Genomic DNA, 13389 nt, shown 5'->3' with positions numbered 1-13389 from the left:
GACCAAATACTTCGACCTGCCGAAACTACTTGTACACCCTGGCGCTGCACTGTAAACATTCTGCCAAATCTCCAAGTATCACGTTAGGGGAACTATCGTTCCGCGTCGATGACACTGTGATGTCATAGAAACGCCGGCGAACAGCTGATTGCTCCATAGCACCACCATGCGACAATAATTTATCTTGTTCGCGGGAATCTAAAACAATGTTGTTATTCACACAGAATTTGAAGTCATAATTCCCTAAACAGAAAGACAGCTTAAGGGCAATATTTCGAAGGCAAAACCTTTCACTGAAACTTTTTACGCTGGAACTTTTCAGCTAAAATTTTAAAAGTTTGACACTGCTAGATTTGGTAATTCAAGTTCATCATAAAATCATCTTCTGACAACATACAATAAAACATATTTATATTTCTTTAAAACGGAAAACTTGAAGTGAAACTGAAGTTTATGTGTACAAATTTTCATAGCATAAGAAAAAGAGAAAATTAAAAAAATAATATAGTACGAAAATTAATAGGCAAGAAAATACAATGCAACAAACGCAATTGCAGCAAACGTAAAAATAAAGCCCATTTAAACTTTGTTCATTTACAGGTGGTTATTGTCTAAAATCGTGATAGCGTTACACAGACAGTGATATTTTTACTTTTCTCAAATTGTCGTCACAGTGACAAAATAGTTCCGAATAAAAACCTAAGTCTGAAAAAATGAAGCCTTAGGTTTAGGAGAAGCACCACACAGTGCAATGGTTTAAATTTACGTCCTACAAGAGGTAGATATATATGGGAGTTAGTAGACAGCATGTTGCTACAAACTGATAACCACGGCAATGTGATGATAAAACGCGCAATGCAAGCTACAAAACTCAAAGCAATGACCAACGAATAGGTTTTAGATAATATTGTAAGCAGGTCACCAAGCTTTTTGCTTTGATATCTAAAAATAAATACACTGGATTAAAATATGGTAAAAAATACTGTTGCAATCAAAAGTGTAATTTTAACATACAGGCATGTTCCACTCCAAAAAATTCCCTTAAAAATGTCTCAAACAAATTCGACTCTCTCATCGGCGTTGTCATCTTTACTCATCGTCGATAAATGCTGAAAAATGTCTGACCTCGACGAGGGCGATGAAGCCGATGGCACCGACCGCGCTGGCGATTTGGCACCTCCCTGTTGCTTTCCAATACCAGAAAACGACGCAGAGGCAGTAAGACGGTTGGGGTCCCCTATAAGTGATGTTTCAGTGGAGATCGGAGTAAAAACTGTTTCCACCTTGTAAGCTTGCACTTTTGGTGCTTGTTTAGCGCCACTGTGTGGTGTGTTTACGATACGGTACGCGGTGTGAGTGTGTGTGAGGTCTTGGGTTAAACCGGGTGTTATGCGGGCTTGGGAAAGCTGATCCACAATATCGCTGTACTCCCGCTGTGGCGAGTACGAGTTGAGAGTGCTGGCTGCGCTTCGACTCGGTTTGTATCCATGCTCTGTTTCACGTTTAGGAGGCTTTTGGATCTTGTTTACAGAGTTAATAGAGCTGACAGATTCTGTAAGCGAGCCTTTGCGGCCTGAAGAAGATTGCGAGGATTTACGTACAAGCATATCCTCGAAGACCGTCATAAATCTTTCTTCAGACTTACGCGAAGTGGGCTGCTTCTGTTGCTCTCCAGGCGTTGGGTTAACCACACAAACCTTTGGATCATGACCTCTCGAAGCTTGGTAGAACATTGCGCCGACATTTGAGTGCCCGACTCCCGGGCTTTTGCCAGGTGAGTTTGGGGTGACTGGCGACACCTCGCGGCGTTGTTCATCAGAAGCGACTGCAAGAAATGAGGGCAACGATGCTTGGTTTATGTCGTTGAACGAGGACGCGTGCTGGAACTTCCGGGTCGGACTAAATGCGCTGGGTGATGAAAGTTTGGTCGGACTCACATGCGGAGATTTCTAAAGCAAAAAATATTCTGTCAAGTTGTTTAGTACATTTTGAAGGTAGAAAGGCAATAGTTTGCAGTTGAAAAAAACATTTACACTGCAGTTTAGGGAGAAAACGCCATGGAGAAAACATGGTTGTTACTAGGGATAGGCCGAACCGAGTCAGAACCTGAGAACTCAATACCGAACATCGACGCTTTTAATGTACTTTTGGGGCAGGTACAGCATAATACACCGTTGGTGGCGTGAGGGACCTTGGAAAGCTACAAAACTAGGGTAGAATTAGGAAAGTTTGTGACGTCACAGTAAACCGAACATGCCAGCCAGAGCACCATGCACTAGTGACTAGCGTAAGATGCTCGGTGTTCGACCAAACAGATCATTTGCTGCTTTAGCCCATCCCCAGTACTACAACTGAAAAATCCAAAATGCTAACACGCTCCACTGCATACCTGTGGCATCACAGGAGTGGGCACGATTAAACCAGTGCCGCTTGGTACTTGGGTAAAAACTTTCGGTTCCTCCAGAGTGAGGATACCACAGTCACCACGTGAGGCGCTGTTGTCAATGCCGTCATGCTGATGCCAACTTTCTTCACTGGTGCTAATCGACTGATACGAACTATTGAAGTCGATTGCGATGGGAAACCGGGTGGTAGATATTCGCTGCCTCAAGGGCCTGGAGGTCTGTGGCATTACTTTTGCGACCTGAAATCAAATTGGGGTTAGTTAATGGAGGCGCTTAGTACAACACGGGAAGCAACAGGTTGTACAAAGTTTGCCTTGGCTTCTGGGCATTATATTTACCTTTGGTTTGTATGCAACATGCGAATCTTTTTCGTCGTGGCCGTTCGTTTGTTCATAACCAGCTAATTCGGCACCTTCACGTGAACAGTAACTTCCTACAATGTGAAAAAAACGCTAAACCACTTACACAAAAACTAAACTTGAAATAAATACTTTTGGGACCAAGCTGAAAGACAAAAATGTTTATAGTGCTACAAATCAACTACTTGTTTTAGTTTTAGTTCTCCATTTGCTGCACAATACTAGCGACATGAAAACAACTGGTTTGATTGTGTGGACTCACCGAACAATATGTGAAGCGCTTCAGTTACGGCTGACAAAACATCAAGTGATAGGTTTGGTTTTACTGAAAGGTTCACTGTGTCTTCTTGTACGGTTGTCATGTGAATGCCTGTCGTATACAAAATATCCCAATAACAATAAATCACCAGTATATGATATATCCAACTCATCCCAACTTGAAAAAAATATACACAAGAAGTACCAAGGTTTGAAAGCAGTTGACTGCATCCGTCGCTTTCCCAAACGTTTCGGTCGATGTGAAGATCGGCATTTATCTGCTTAAGTAGCGTAAGTGGTTTTGTGCTTTCCTTCAGCGGGGCCAAGACGGCAGCACGAAGCCAGTTAAGCAATGCATTAGCTACCCCGGGTGACAACGTCAACTGTCCAAGGCTGGTCAATATCTCAGAAGGGAGTTCAAGAAATGGCTTCAACATGCTTGATATACTCTGTGCAAATCAATATACGTTTAAGACTACGGCAATACAGCTTTCAAAGCTGTTGTTTCAATCTACCAGCAATCGATTGCAGACAAAATATCAAAATAGTCTATCCCTACCTCCAGGTTATGGTTGTTATGAGGTTGTGGAAAAAATATGGCGGGCGGTAAACCGTTGGAACTTGCGCGAAGTTCAAAACCTGAAGCAGAGAAAAGTTCCCTCCAACCCTTAGCATCGTGTAGCTTCTCTGCTACGCTTTCCTGTCATATAACAGGAAGACGTTTAATTACTTGGACAGCTAAGCACCTTGCGCTTAAGTGACCTTAGGAACATGAAGCATTAATCAAAATATAGCAGCTACTAATACCTGACAAAATTTACAACGCATAAAATGCAAGCCTAATCTTATGCTGAAGTGAGTTATTTGTCAGACTGCACAACAGTTTCTTGTACATATTTTACGCTCATGTAATCTTTGCTACATCAAGCGTTAATCAAAACATAACAGCTATTAAAACCTCACAAAAGTTACAACACATGGGTATTTGCGAGCATAATCATATTATGCAGTAAGTTGTCAGACTGCACAACAGTTTCTTGTACAAATATTGTGTCACTAACCTGTGAAGTGTACATGGGTACGGAATTATTGTTGTCGTTTGCTGCTTCCCGTTTTAGCGACTTTCCGATCAAGTGGTTCATAAGTTTGATCACCCCCTGAGCATGTACACCACTGCCTTGTAATACCGAGTACAGCGCGTTGATAGTGGAAAGGTCCATCTCACTTAATCGTGCTGCAGGGCCGAGCAGCACAAACCCAGCCCAGTAGGAAGGGTGTCCGAACTGCTGACTGTCTCGAAGTGCTGTCATCGCTGCCTCAAGCGCTTCGCACGTGGTTATACCGTCCAACAGCTTTGCAAAGAACGTCTGCGCTATTAACTTCCACGCAGTCTCTGGTACCGGCCACATTGAAAATAGCAAAGTGCGCGCACCCGCCACGGAGAAAGCGCTGGTAAGACTGGTTACCGACGAAGCAAGTTTCGAGATATGACTTTCGGTTCCTTGCGTTTTACATAGGTACGACGAACCGAGAACGACCAGTTTAACTTTGCTTAAGTTTAAAGCCAGGATGTCGGTATCTGAAAGCACGTGGTCTGATAAGTCTATCGTTTTACACACTGGAGATGTTTTCTCGCCAGTTGGTGTTGCGAGAGAGAACTCGTCAACTTCACCGATCGCAGAGTCGTCCTGGGTTGAGCTGCACAACACTACGCCAGTAGGGCATCCCCACGTGACGTGGCAGGCAAAATGAACAACCTCGGCACTTTCGCATTTAGCCATGACTTCCTCCTTGTTTGCCGAACGCCCTGTGATTGGCTCGACCCGTAGGACTCCACCAATCAGATTCGCCTCTTCGTCTGCTGCTTGAGACGGGATCCAACCGTGATCGAGCAGTGATGCAGGTAACGTTGGATTGCCTACTACCAGTCCTCTTTGGTAGTTTGCAAGGTTGTCGTTATGAAAGGAAGCGGTTGTCAGGTCATGGAACGAATTAACAGCGGTCAAATGAAAGTTTTCGGATAGAAAATGGTCGCTTGGTCGCTTTTTCATCATGCAGAAAGGTACGAGGATAAGGTCGCCATCGATGACAAGATTAAGTGGAGTCGGCGATTGAGCGTTCATGTACTTGCGCAGAGTGGTATCAAATCCCCCGAACAACAATTCGTAAAGTGAGTAATATGGAGACTTGTGATCAAACTGCTTGGCGTTGTTATCAGACAGTAATAAACCTTGGCTTGTTTTAATATGATCGCAGTAACAGTGGAATTTTCTTCGCAGTTGGAGAAGTTTAGAAAACAAGCTCAGACAATTAACTTCAAGGTTTTTATCCTCTAAGTTCGATTCTTCGATTTCTTCATTTTCAACTCCCAGTGTTTGACGTAAACCCAAAATAAGCGCCTGAATTACGTTGCCACATGTGGCATCTTCGTTAAGGATACGTTCGCATTCTGTAGGCAGCAATTCACCTTCTGGTGTAATTAACCATCGGTACAAGTGTCCTGAACAGACAGCGGCATAATACATGACAGTTCTGTGTTCTTTGCAATAAGCTTTCATTTCCATTACTGTGGTAGATTTTAGCACTTCAGACCGATCAGCGTTGGAAATTTTTGCCGTAAAAGACTTCAGTTTCTCAGCTATTTCCAACGCTTCGTCGTGTCGCCCAGTCTTGACCAAGACGTGCAGTAAAGAAGCATAACACATGTTCAATGTCTCAAACAGGTTTAACTCTGTATCATATGCGCTTAGATTATCGTCGGGCGGATTCCAGTCTCTAAGCATTTGCCAACATGTGTCCTCGGCGAGAGTTGCAGCCTTTTTCAGATGTTCTGTAGCTGATATTTGATTGCCACAAGCAAGCATGGCAATTCCCAGATAATGACGGGTTTTCACAATGAGGTCCACGCTGGTGGAATCGTTGTGGAGCAACATTGCTTGCTGGAGGAGAAGAGCAGCCCGGGAATAGTCACCGTTGCTTTGAAGAAGTGTGTTTCTGCAAAAAAAACGAGTGTATGATTAGTTCGGTATGTCAAAACCAAGCTTTGTTTCGTGTGATATTTTGTTGCCAGAATTTAAATTCGCAGTCGTCAGGCTCGTTGAAGGCGTTATATCGATGTATATATGAGTGTGCCGTGATCGCTGGTCTATATGGAAGCTTCAGGGCTGATCCCAGTTTTGAATTTATGTTCATTTTAGAATTTAACTTGTACGAATGCAAAAAATGGTCAAGCAAAGCAGCGAAAAAAATAGCTCGACGATAGGCTCACAATGATTGCAATGGTTTTAGACGTTCTGGCTCCTACAGAGGGTAAATTAAGCCACAATTTGTACATACCTGCCGATCCCGTAAAGAGCAATCTGTTTGGCAACCTCATCGTTTTGTTCGTTTGCAATGAACAAATGTTGTTCCTGATGGGCGATCGCACCGTCATGGTTTCCCATTTGCTCATACACCGCGGCCAGGTTGCCATGAGCTCTGCCCTGGCATGGTTGATTGTCGCTCTTCTGTGAGATCTCCAGGTCCAGCTTATGGAAATTCACTGCATTATCAAAGTCCCTCATGGCCTGATAAACGCTTCCGATTCCACATGCTGCATCAGCGGTGATGCTCTGGTCGCTGGCGTCAACACCTATCTTCATCTGTCGTTTTAGGTGTTCTATAGCTTCCAAATGCTTGTGGGTTTCAGATAGCAGGACTGCGAGATCGCCGCATGCGGATGCAATTAGTGAAGGCTGTGCCATTCGTTCACATACCGCCAATCTCTGTTGACAGAACTGTGTGGCTTGCTCGACTTTATGTAGCTGTCGGTGAGTGCTCGCAAGGCCTTTAAGCGATTTCTCCATCAGCGGAAAACTTCGAAGATCGTTAGCAATGTCTAAAGCAATCTGATGATTTGTTACTGCCTCGTCGTACAACTCAAGCGCTTCGCAACATTTGCCTAAATTACAAAAAGCTTTACACTTTTCCGTTCTTGCAGATTTGTGCTTGATATCTTGTAGGCAATCGGCCTGTTGTTGAAAATGTTTTCTTGCGTTCTCAAAGTCGTGTAAGTTGGTGTATGTGATGGCAAGATTGCAATGCGCTTGCGATGTGATACTTGCGTCTTTGCTGGCAACAGCGAGTTCCAATTGACGCTCATAGCAGACCAAAGCACTACGATACTGTTCCAGGGCCGTTAAAGTGGCACCAAGTCGACCTTGAGCTTTGTATTCCACCTTAGATTCTTTAACGCTGTTGCGATAAATGTTAACTTCCCTTGTGTGGATCTCAGCGGCTTGCTCTAAATGTCCAAGGCCTCGAAGAGTTGTGCCAAGCGACGCATAAGCTTGGGCAATAAGCACGGAGTCGTTGCTTTGCTCAGCTAATGCTAACTGCTGTTGATAAAAACCTGTGGCCTGGTTAAGCTCCTGTTTCGCGACAAAAATATCGCCTAAATTGCCCAAAGCTTTGAATTTGCCGCGCGTGCTCTTGAGCTCCGTAGAAAGCGTTAAAAAGAGGTTTTGACAATCGAACGCTAGTTCGTGTTGCCCGAGCTCTTTGCGGGCGAGACCCAAGTTGCAGTAAGCCCTCGCCATGGCAAGTTTATCTTGACATTCTTTTGCGACCTCCACACTTCGCAAATAACTTTCGACCGCCTCTGGATACTGCTTGAGAGAAAAATAGGCAAAACCAAGGTTGTATAGGGCTCTACATTGGCCAGATTTATCCGTTTCTTGTGTGGCGAGTTGCAGGTATTCGTGGTATAGTTCCATTGCTTCACGGTAACGACCGACTGTGTTGTGGAAGTTGCCGAGATTCATGAGCGATCGGGATTGGTTTGAAACGTTGCCGATTTGCTTCGCCAATTCATACTGACATCTGAAAGCGCAAGGTTGAAATTTGGTTCGTTTACTTAAAAACGATAATGAATGCTAAAGTAATGGTCGTGGTTTATGGTAACTGTGTTTTAACTAGTGATGTACCGAATCGGCTAAATTTCGATTCGGCCGAAACCGAATATTCGGCGGTTTTGCCGAATAAATTCGGCCGAATCAACCGAATCAATTATGACGTCACGCGAAGTCGTACGCTACGCGTTGGACATGAAAAAATGTTCATCTACCAGGCAACTAGAGCAGAATAGTCGTGTTTCGTCCTGATTTCAGTTCTGTGGGGTTTAAAACTGCCTCAAGCATGATTGGCAACCTGCCAATGAATTACTAATTTTTTTGACTACCGTGGGAAAAACGATAATGTGTTGAAAAAGATAAACATTGACGCAATTTTCGTTATGTTTGGGTTTTTGAAAGATTCCGTGGTGCCTTAATGAGCAGAAAAGACATGTTTAACGCTTTAAATTTGTGTTCGTAAAAGATTCGGTTTCGGCCGAATCGCAACAAATTATTCGGCCGAAACCGAATCTTTGCAAAAATGACCGATTCGGCCGAATAAATTCGGCAAACCGAATATTCGGTACATCTCTAGTTTTAACCAACTTTAGTCTATGCTAGTTTATATGTAGTTAATAAATTGAGTATGTAATAATAACAATATTCACGAACCAACTACAGTACCTGTAATGATGTAAAGCCCTATCTTGCACTTGCAATGCTTGATACGCCACGGCAAGATTTCCGTGTGTACTGCACTCTGACTCTTTATCATCGATTTTGGTGGAAATCTCTAGTTCTCTTGAATGGTAACTTACAGCCTTCAAAAGGAAACAGTTAAAGTAGGTAAGAAGGATTTAAATCGGTTTGATATTGACCAACTCCTAACCTGTTCATACAGTCCCATTGCACTGTAGGCATTTCCCATGTTGCCATAAGCTCTTCCTTGACTTGCGACGTCACTCGTGCTTTTGGCAATGGTCAAACATCTGGCCTGGAGTTTTAAGGCCAGTTCGTAGTCAGACATCTGCGAAAATGGAATAAACAACATTGTTTAAATTTAAAGGCGACCCAAAAGTGTGGTTTCAAAGCAATTGGTGAGGTTACTACCAGTGATGTACCGAACCCGCCTCAAAAGGTTCGGACCAAAACCGAAACGTTGGCCAAGGAGCATATTGACCGAAATGTTACGGCAAACAGAACATCTGGTATATCACTAGTTACTACTACCCGTGAGTTTCATGATATATATTTACAATTCCGATAGGTCGCAGTTATGAAGAAAAAAAATAAACAAAAGATTGCATTGTAAAAACGTAAAAAAATAACATAAAAATTCTTCTACAATCACAAAAACAACGCAACTCCCGTCACCTGGTGATAAACAATGCCCAAGTTGGCACAAGCTCGTGCTTCAAGCGACTTATCCTTGGACTCAAGAGCAATTTCAAGTAGACGCTCGTAGGTCTTTTTGGCAACATCCATGTCACCTTAAAGTAAGTAAAAAGTGTATAAAAGCCTATTGTACTGCAAATACATTTGCAAAAAAATACCTTTATGCCTGGCAGCGTAACCAAGTGATATAAGTGTCTTGCCTTCATTTGTCAAATCACCCAGTTTCTTGCTGATTTCTGACGCTTTTTGCAGACATGACATTTCTTCCATGGGTCTATAAACAGTATGTAGCTTGATAAACCAAATTTTAACACAGTTTTTCGAAGGCATGTAAAAATTGAGAATTTTTATACATTAAATAGTGAAAATTTGAGAGGTCTTCTCAAGAAACTGCTAAAAAAAATCTACACAAAAAACTCAACAATAAAAGTATCGCAAAACTTACAAAGGTGTGGCATAAAGCTAACAATAAACTTATAAATAGCTCAAGATTGTGTACAACCATACAAAAGCCTGCTTTCTGTTGATAACTAATTTTTATTTTTACTGCTTAATTTTTCATTTCATTCAACATATTAACTCTACCTTTTTAGTTGTTTGTAAACTGTTGCAATGTCAAAATAAGCCTGCATATCTTCTTTTCCACCATCAGCAAGATGATCTGAAGCTAGCCTTAATCTTTCCTTTTGTGATTTAAGAGCAGCAAGAGGATCTCCCAACAATAAATGACCCTGGGCCACTTTGTTCAATTCACGACACCTCAGGGAATAGTCTTTAGTTTGTGATGCAATCTCCACTGCCAGAGAATGATGTTGCACAGCATCTCTGTGATCACCGAGTGCAGTGCACACAAGACCCAAGCCCCCATATGCAGCTGCAGTCAATCGTTTGTGCTGAAATAAGAGAAGGCATGACATAAGTTAATCCTAAATTGCATTCATACAGTATCAACCAAATATGTTTTATTGGAATGTGAATAGTAGTATTTGCATAGTATAAGTAGTTGTTACACCTAGGAACAGCTTGTTTTGTGTGAAAATCAACATACATCTGCAAGCCCCCAAAATTATCCATCTAATTAAATGCATATAATACAGTGTAGCTGCAGTATGTTTAGCCATTACCCAGTACCCACCAATTGTGTCCCCTACTTCTTTGCGCTCCATAACATTGTGCAGCTGTTTCCAGCATGGTAATTCTCTTTTTTCACCAAGCAAAATAAACTCAACTTAGCTTAAAGTATAAACAGATGTACAGCTTCAAACAACAACACAAATTGTACTTGAAATCAACAAACTATTACATTCTAGATAATATGCCATAATGTAAAAGACCGTTTTTTGACAAACCTTAATTTTTTGTGCAAGTGTAAGCTGGCTCTTGTATGATGCAGCAGCTTCTTCCAGCCTTCCTTGAAACAAGTGTGCTGCTGCCAAATTGCTGTGGGCCCGACATTCACCAGATGGATCAGAAAGTTGTTGGGAAACTACAAGATCTTCTTTCATGTATACCAAAGCTCTGTGCAAATATGTGAAAGAGTTGGTGTGTTACAAAAGATAGTCAATACAAGTTGATGTAATGACAACATGATCCTGGAATGTTTGCAAAGGAAAAGAAATATGCTTGGAATTTTTCTACAAATGCAGCAGTGAACTAGGGCAGTTGCTAAATAATTCAAACTGTGTTAACATTTTTTAGTCTGCAGTAAATAAAATAAATATTTAAAAAAAGCTATATTTATTACGTGTTTTTATTAAACTTCGTAGGGTTATCGATGTTCTGGTATAATTTAACTTCATGGCACAAAATGTAGAAGGTAAACAGTGCAATGAATATTGCTTATGTTTGACTCTGGAGAAAAACCAAGTAGTTTTACAATGCAAGCAGTGACACTTTTAAGTGCTACAATAATTTTGTAGTTGTGGCAATCAAAGTATGCTGCATGTGCACAAATGTAGCTAAGTGTCACAAGAGTCCACTTTAAAGAATAAAAGGTGAAATAATGCCAAAAACTATAAAGCCTAAAATAGATAAATACCTCTCATAGTGGTCCATTGACCAAAGAGCACTACCGAGTGCAGAGTAGACCGATCCTTTCAATTTCAGGCTATAAGTACCAATTGAAAGGGCACATTCCAAAACCTTTAACAACAAAAGATTCATGACTGGTTGAAACAGGAATCAAATACAAACACGGACTTTGTGAAAGTATCAGCTTTACACAGTCGTAAACATGCCATTTAAAGCATTCATTCATCAATCACAATTGCCCAACAATAAAAATCAATTAAAGGCGTTCTGCATCTTGGTTTCCACAAAACCAGATAGTGCAAATAACTGCCATTACATCACCTAAATGATGCTAAAGTAATGAAATCTAAAAATATGACATGCTTACTGTGTATAAGTGTTTTAATTATATATATATACAGGTCATAATTAGGAAAGTACTAATATTTTAATATTCCACAACATTTGTAGCTTCCTTTGAGCGAGATTTGGTTTTGGCTGAAATGAAACAAGACCCAAAGTGTAAGTGACCAACCAGAATAAGATCAAAATATATTCAGTTTAACTGGCCAAATCTCAAAGGAATGTGAATTGTTAAAATATAGAGTTTTATTGAAGCACAAAGACTTGGTAGTGATTTAAGACCTGTTGAAGACAGGTTTGTTGTCTTTTTGCATTGACATATAAATCCAGGACAGACAAATAATTTGAACAAACTGAACACTATAACATACTACATACATCAACAGCTTCACTTGTGGCGTTGTGGGCCAGCAAATCTTGGCCAATTACAGATGTAATGACAAATGGATTGCTTTCTAAATTCATCCCTTTCAGTTGAAGCAAAACAGGCTGTAATGATGCTGAAAAAGAATGGCAATTTTCAAAATTACAACTAACAACAGGCAATTCTAAATTAAACAAGTTTGTTTTGGACACAAACAGTTTTTTTTTTAAGGTTTGGTTTGGGTGACCGCTAAGTAGTTTTAAGAGACCGCAAGTGTTTCATTTAAATAACAAAAAATAGCCATATTTGCTTAAACGAATTATTTATTAGGCTACTGGCAAATTTTGGGAAACCGCTGGAGAAATTTGGGGGACCGTTTCGGTAAAAAAACACTGCACACAAATATTTAATATTCCCTTACCTTTAAGTGATGAGTTTAGTGCGGTTTCAGTGAGTACATTCAGAAAAATGGGATTCTTAGCATCAAGTGCCATAGCTTTTGCAAAGGCCACAAGGGCCTTAAATGATTTCCCTACATGTTGAAGTGCAACTCCCAATCGAAAGAAACCCTGGAAAATTTCGCTTGCTAAATATTCAAAATAAAGTGTTCTAGATTCATATTTGAAAGCATCCAGTTCTTAAGATTAATTATTTCTACAAAACTGTTGTATCTCTGCAATCTTGTGGAGAACATGATTGAACATTGCAGGATTGTTTAATTTTTTTTACATATTAGGCAAAGCATTTTAAGCTATCCTATTGGCAACCTAAGCAAAAACTATTGTTTTTAACCTTAATACGAACAACAAAGAATAAAGATGCACATCCATTACCAAGAGTGCCCTTTTCACACAGTGTCATACACAGACATACAAAAAATGTATTTTTTGTGATACAGACAAACTTAATACCTTTGAATATGTGGGATCAAGTTCGATGGCATACTCTGCATCTTGTAGGGCTTCATTGAACTTTTTTAAAAAGACTCTTGCAGCAGACCTACTTCCATACACAGCACAGTTGTGCGGTTGCACTTGAATTGCAGCAGAGTACAAGCTTTCGGCTTGTAAATATTTCCCACTATTACATGCAATGTCAGCTTCATTGACAATGGTTGAAAATGACACTTTGCCTTTGCTTACTGGCATCTCACATGCATTTTTGATCCCAATTCATTGTTAACCTGATGCGCCAAAGGTCACAATCGCAATTAGGACCAAGACTATGTAATGACTGTAATAATATAAACCAAGTAATAGCAAACAATAATTATCAATAAGAAACAGTAAAAAATAATAATAACGAAATAATACACAACAATTATTTGTCCCGTACATAGTTGTATTTCTGTCAAAATGCTAAAT

General features: G+C 40.7%; 1 protein-coding gene across 1 annotated transcript; it reads right to left on the bottom strand.

Annotated features, from left to right (window-relative positions):
* Positions 1 to 394: 394 nt before the first annotated feature.
* On the bottom strand, positions 395 to 13272 carry LOC145213877 (uncharacterized). The gene is made up of 18 exons (XM_080082285.1): positions 12937 to 13272; positions 12447 to 12594; positions 12040 to 12161; positions 11327 to 11430; positions 10638 to 10806; positions 9874 to 10181; positions 9447 to 9562; positions 9268 to 9383; positions 8783 to 8920; positions 8578 to 8714; positions 6359 to 7882; positions 4084 to 6016; positions 3582 to 3722; positions 3228 to 3471; positions 3027 to 3134; positions 2744 to 2838; positions 2390 to 2644; positions 395 to 1949 (listed from the first exon to the last, which is right to left on the bottom strand). The coding sequence occupies exons 1-18, from the start codon at positions 13171 to 13173 to the stop codon at positions 1053 to 1055; spliced, it is 6792 nt and encodes a 2263-aa protein (XP_079938411.1). The 5' UTR covers positions 13174 to 13272; the 3' UTR covers positions 395 to 1052.
* Between the last annotated feature and the right edge of the window lie 117 nt (positions 13273 to 13389).

Source organism: Phallusia mammillata, chromosome 2 (assembly GCF_965637545.1).
Source record: "Phallusia mammillata chromosome 2, kaPhaMamm4.hap1.1, whole genome shotgun sequence".
Lineage (NCBI taxonomy): Eukaryota > Metazoa > Chordata > Ascidiacea > Phlebobranchia > Ascidiidae > Phallusia > Phallusia mammillata.
Note: the sequence above shows the minus strand (reverse complement) of the source record. Positions and strands in the feature narration are given on the sequence as shown.

Excerpts from the sequence above, each read along its gene's own strand:
- LOC145213877 (XM_080082285.1), bottom strand. The coding sequence starts at position 13,173 with ATGCCAGTAAGCAAAGGCAAAGTGTCATTTTCAACCATTGTCAATGAA. Across the intron at positions 11,431-12,039 it reads CCACAAGTGAAGCTGTTGAT|GTTTTGGAATGTGCCCTTTC; the intron begins GTATGTAGTATG and ends TTGTTGTTAAAG. Across the intron at positions 8,715-8,782 it reads CAATGGGACTGTATGAACAG|GCTGTAAGTTACCATTCAAG; the intron begins GTTAGGAGTTGG and ends TTCCTTTTGAAG.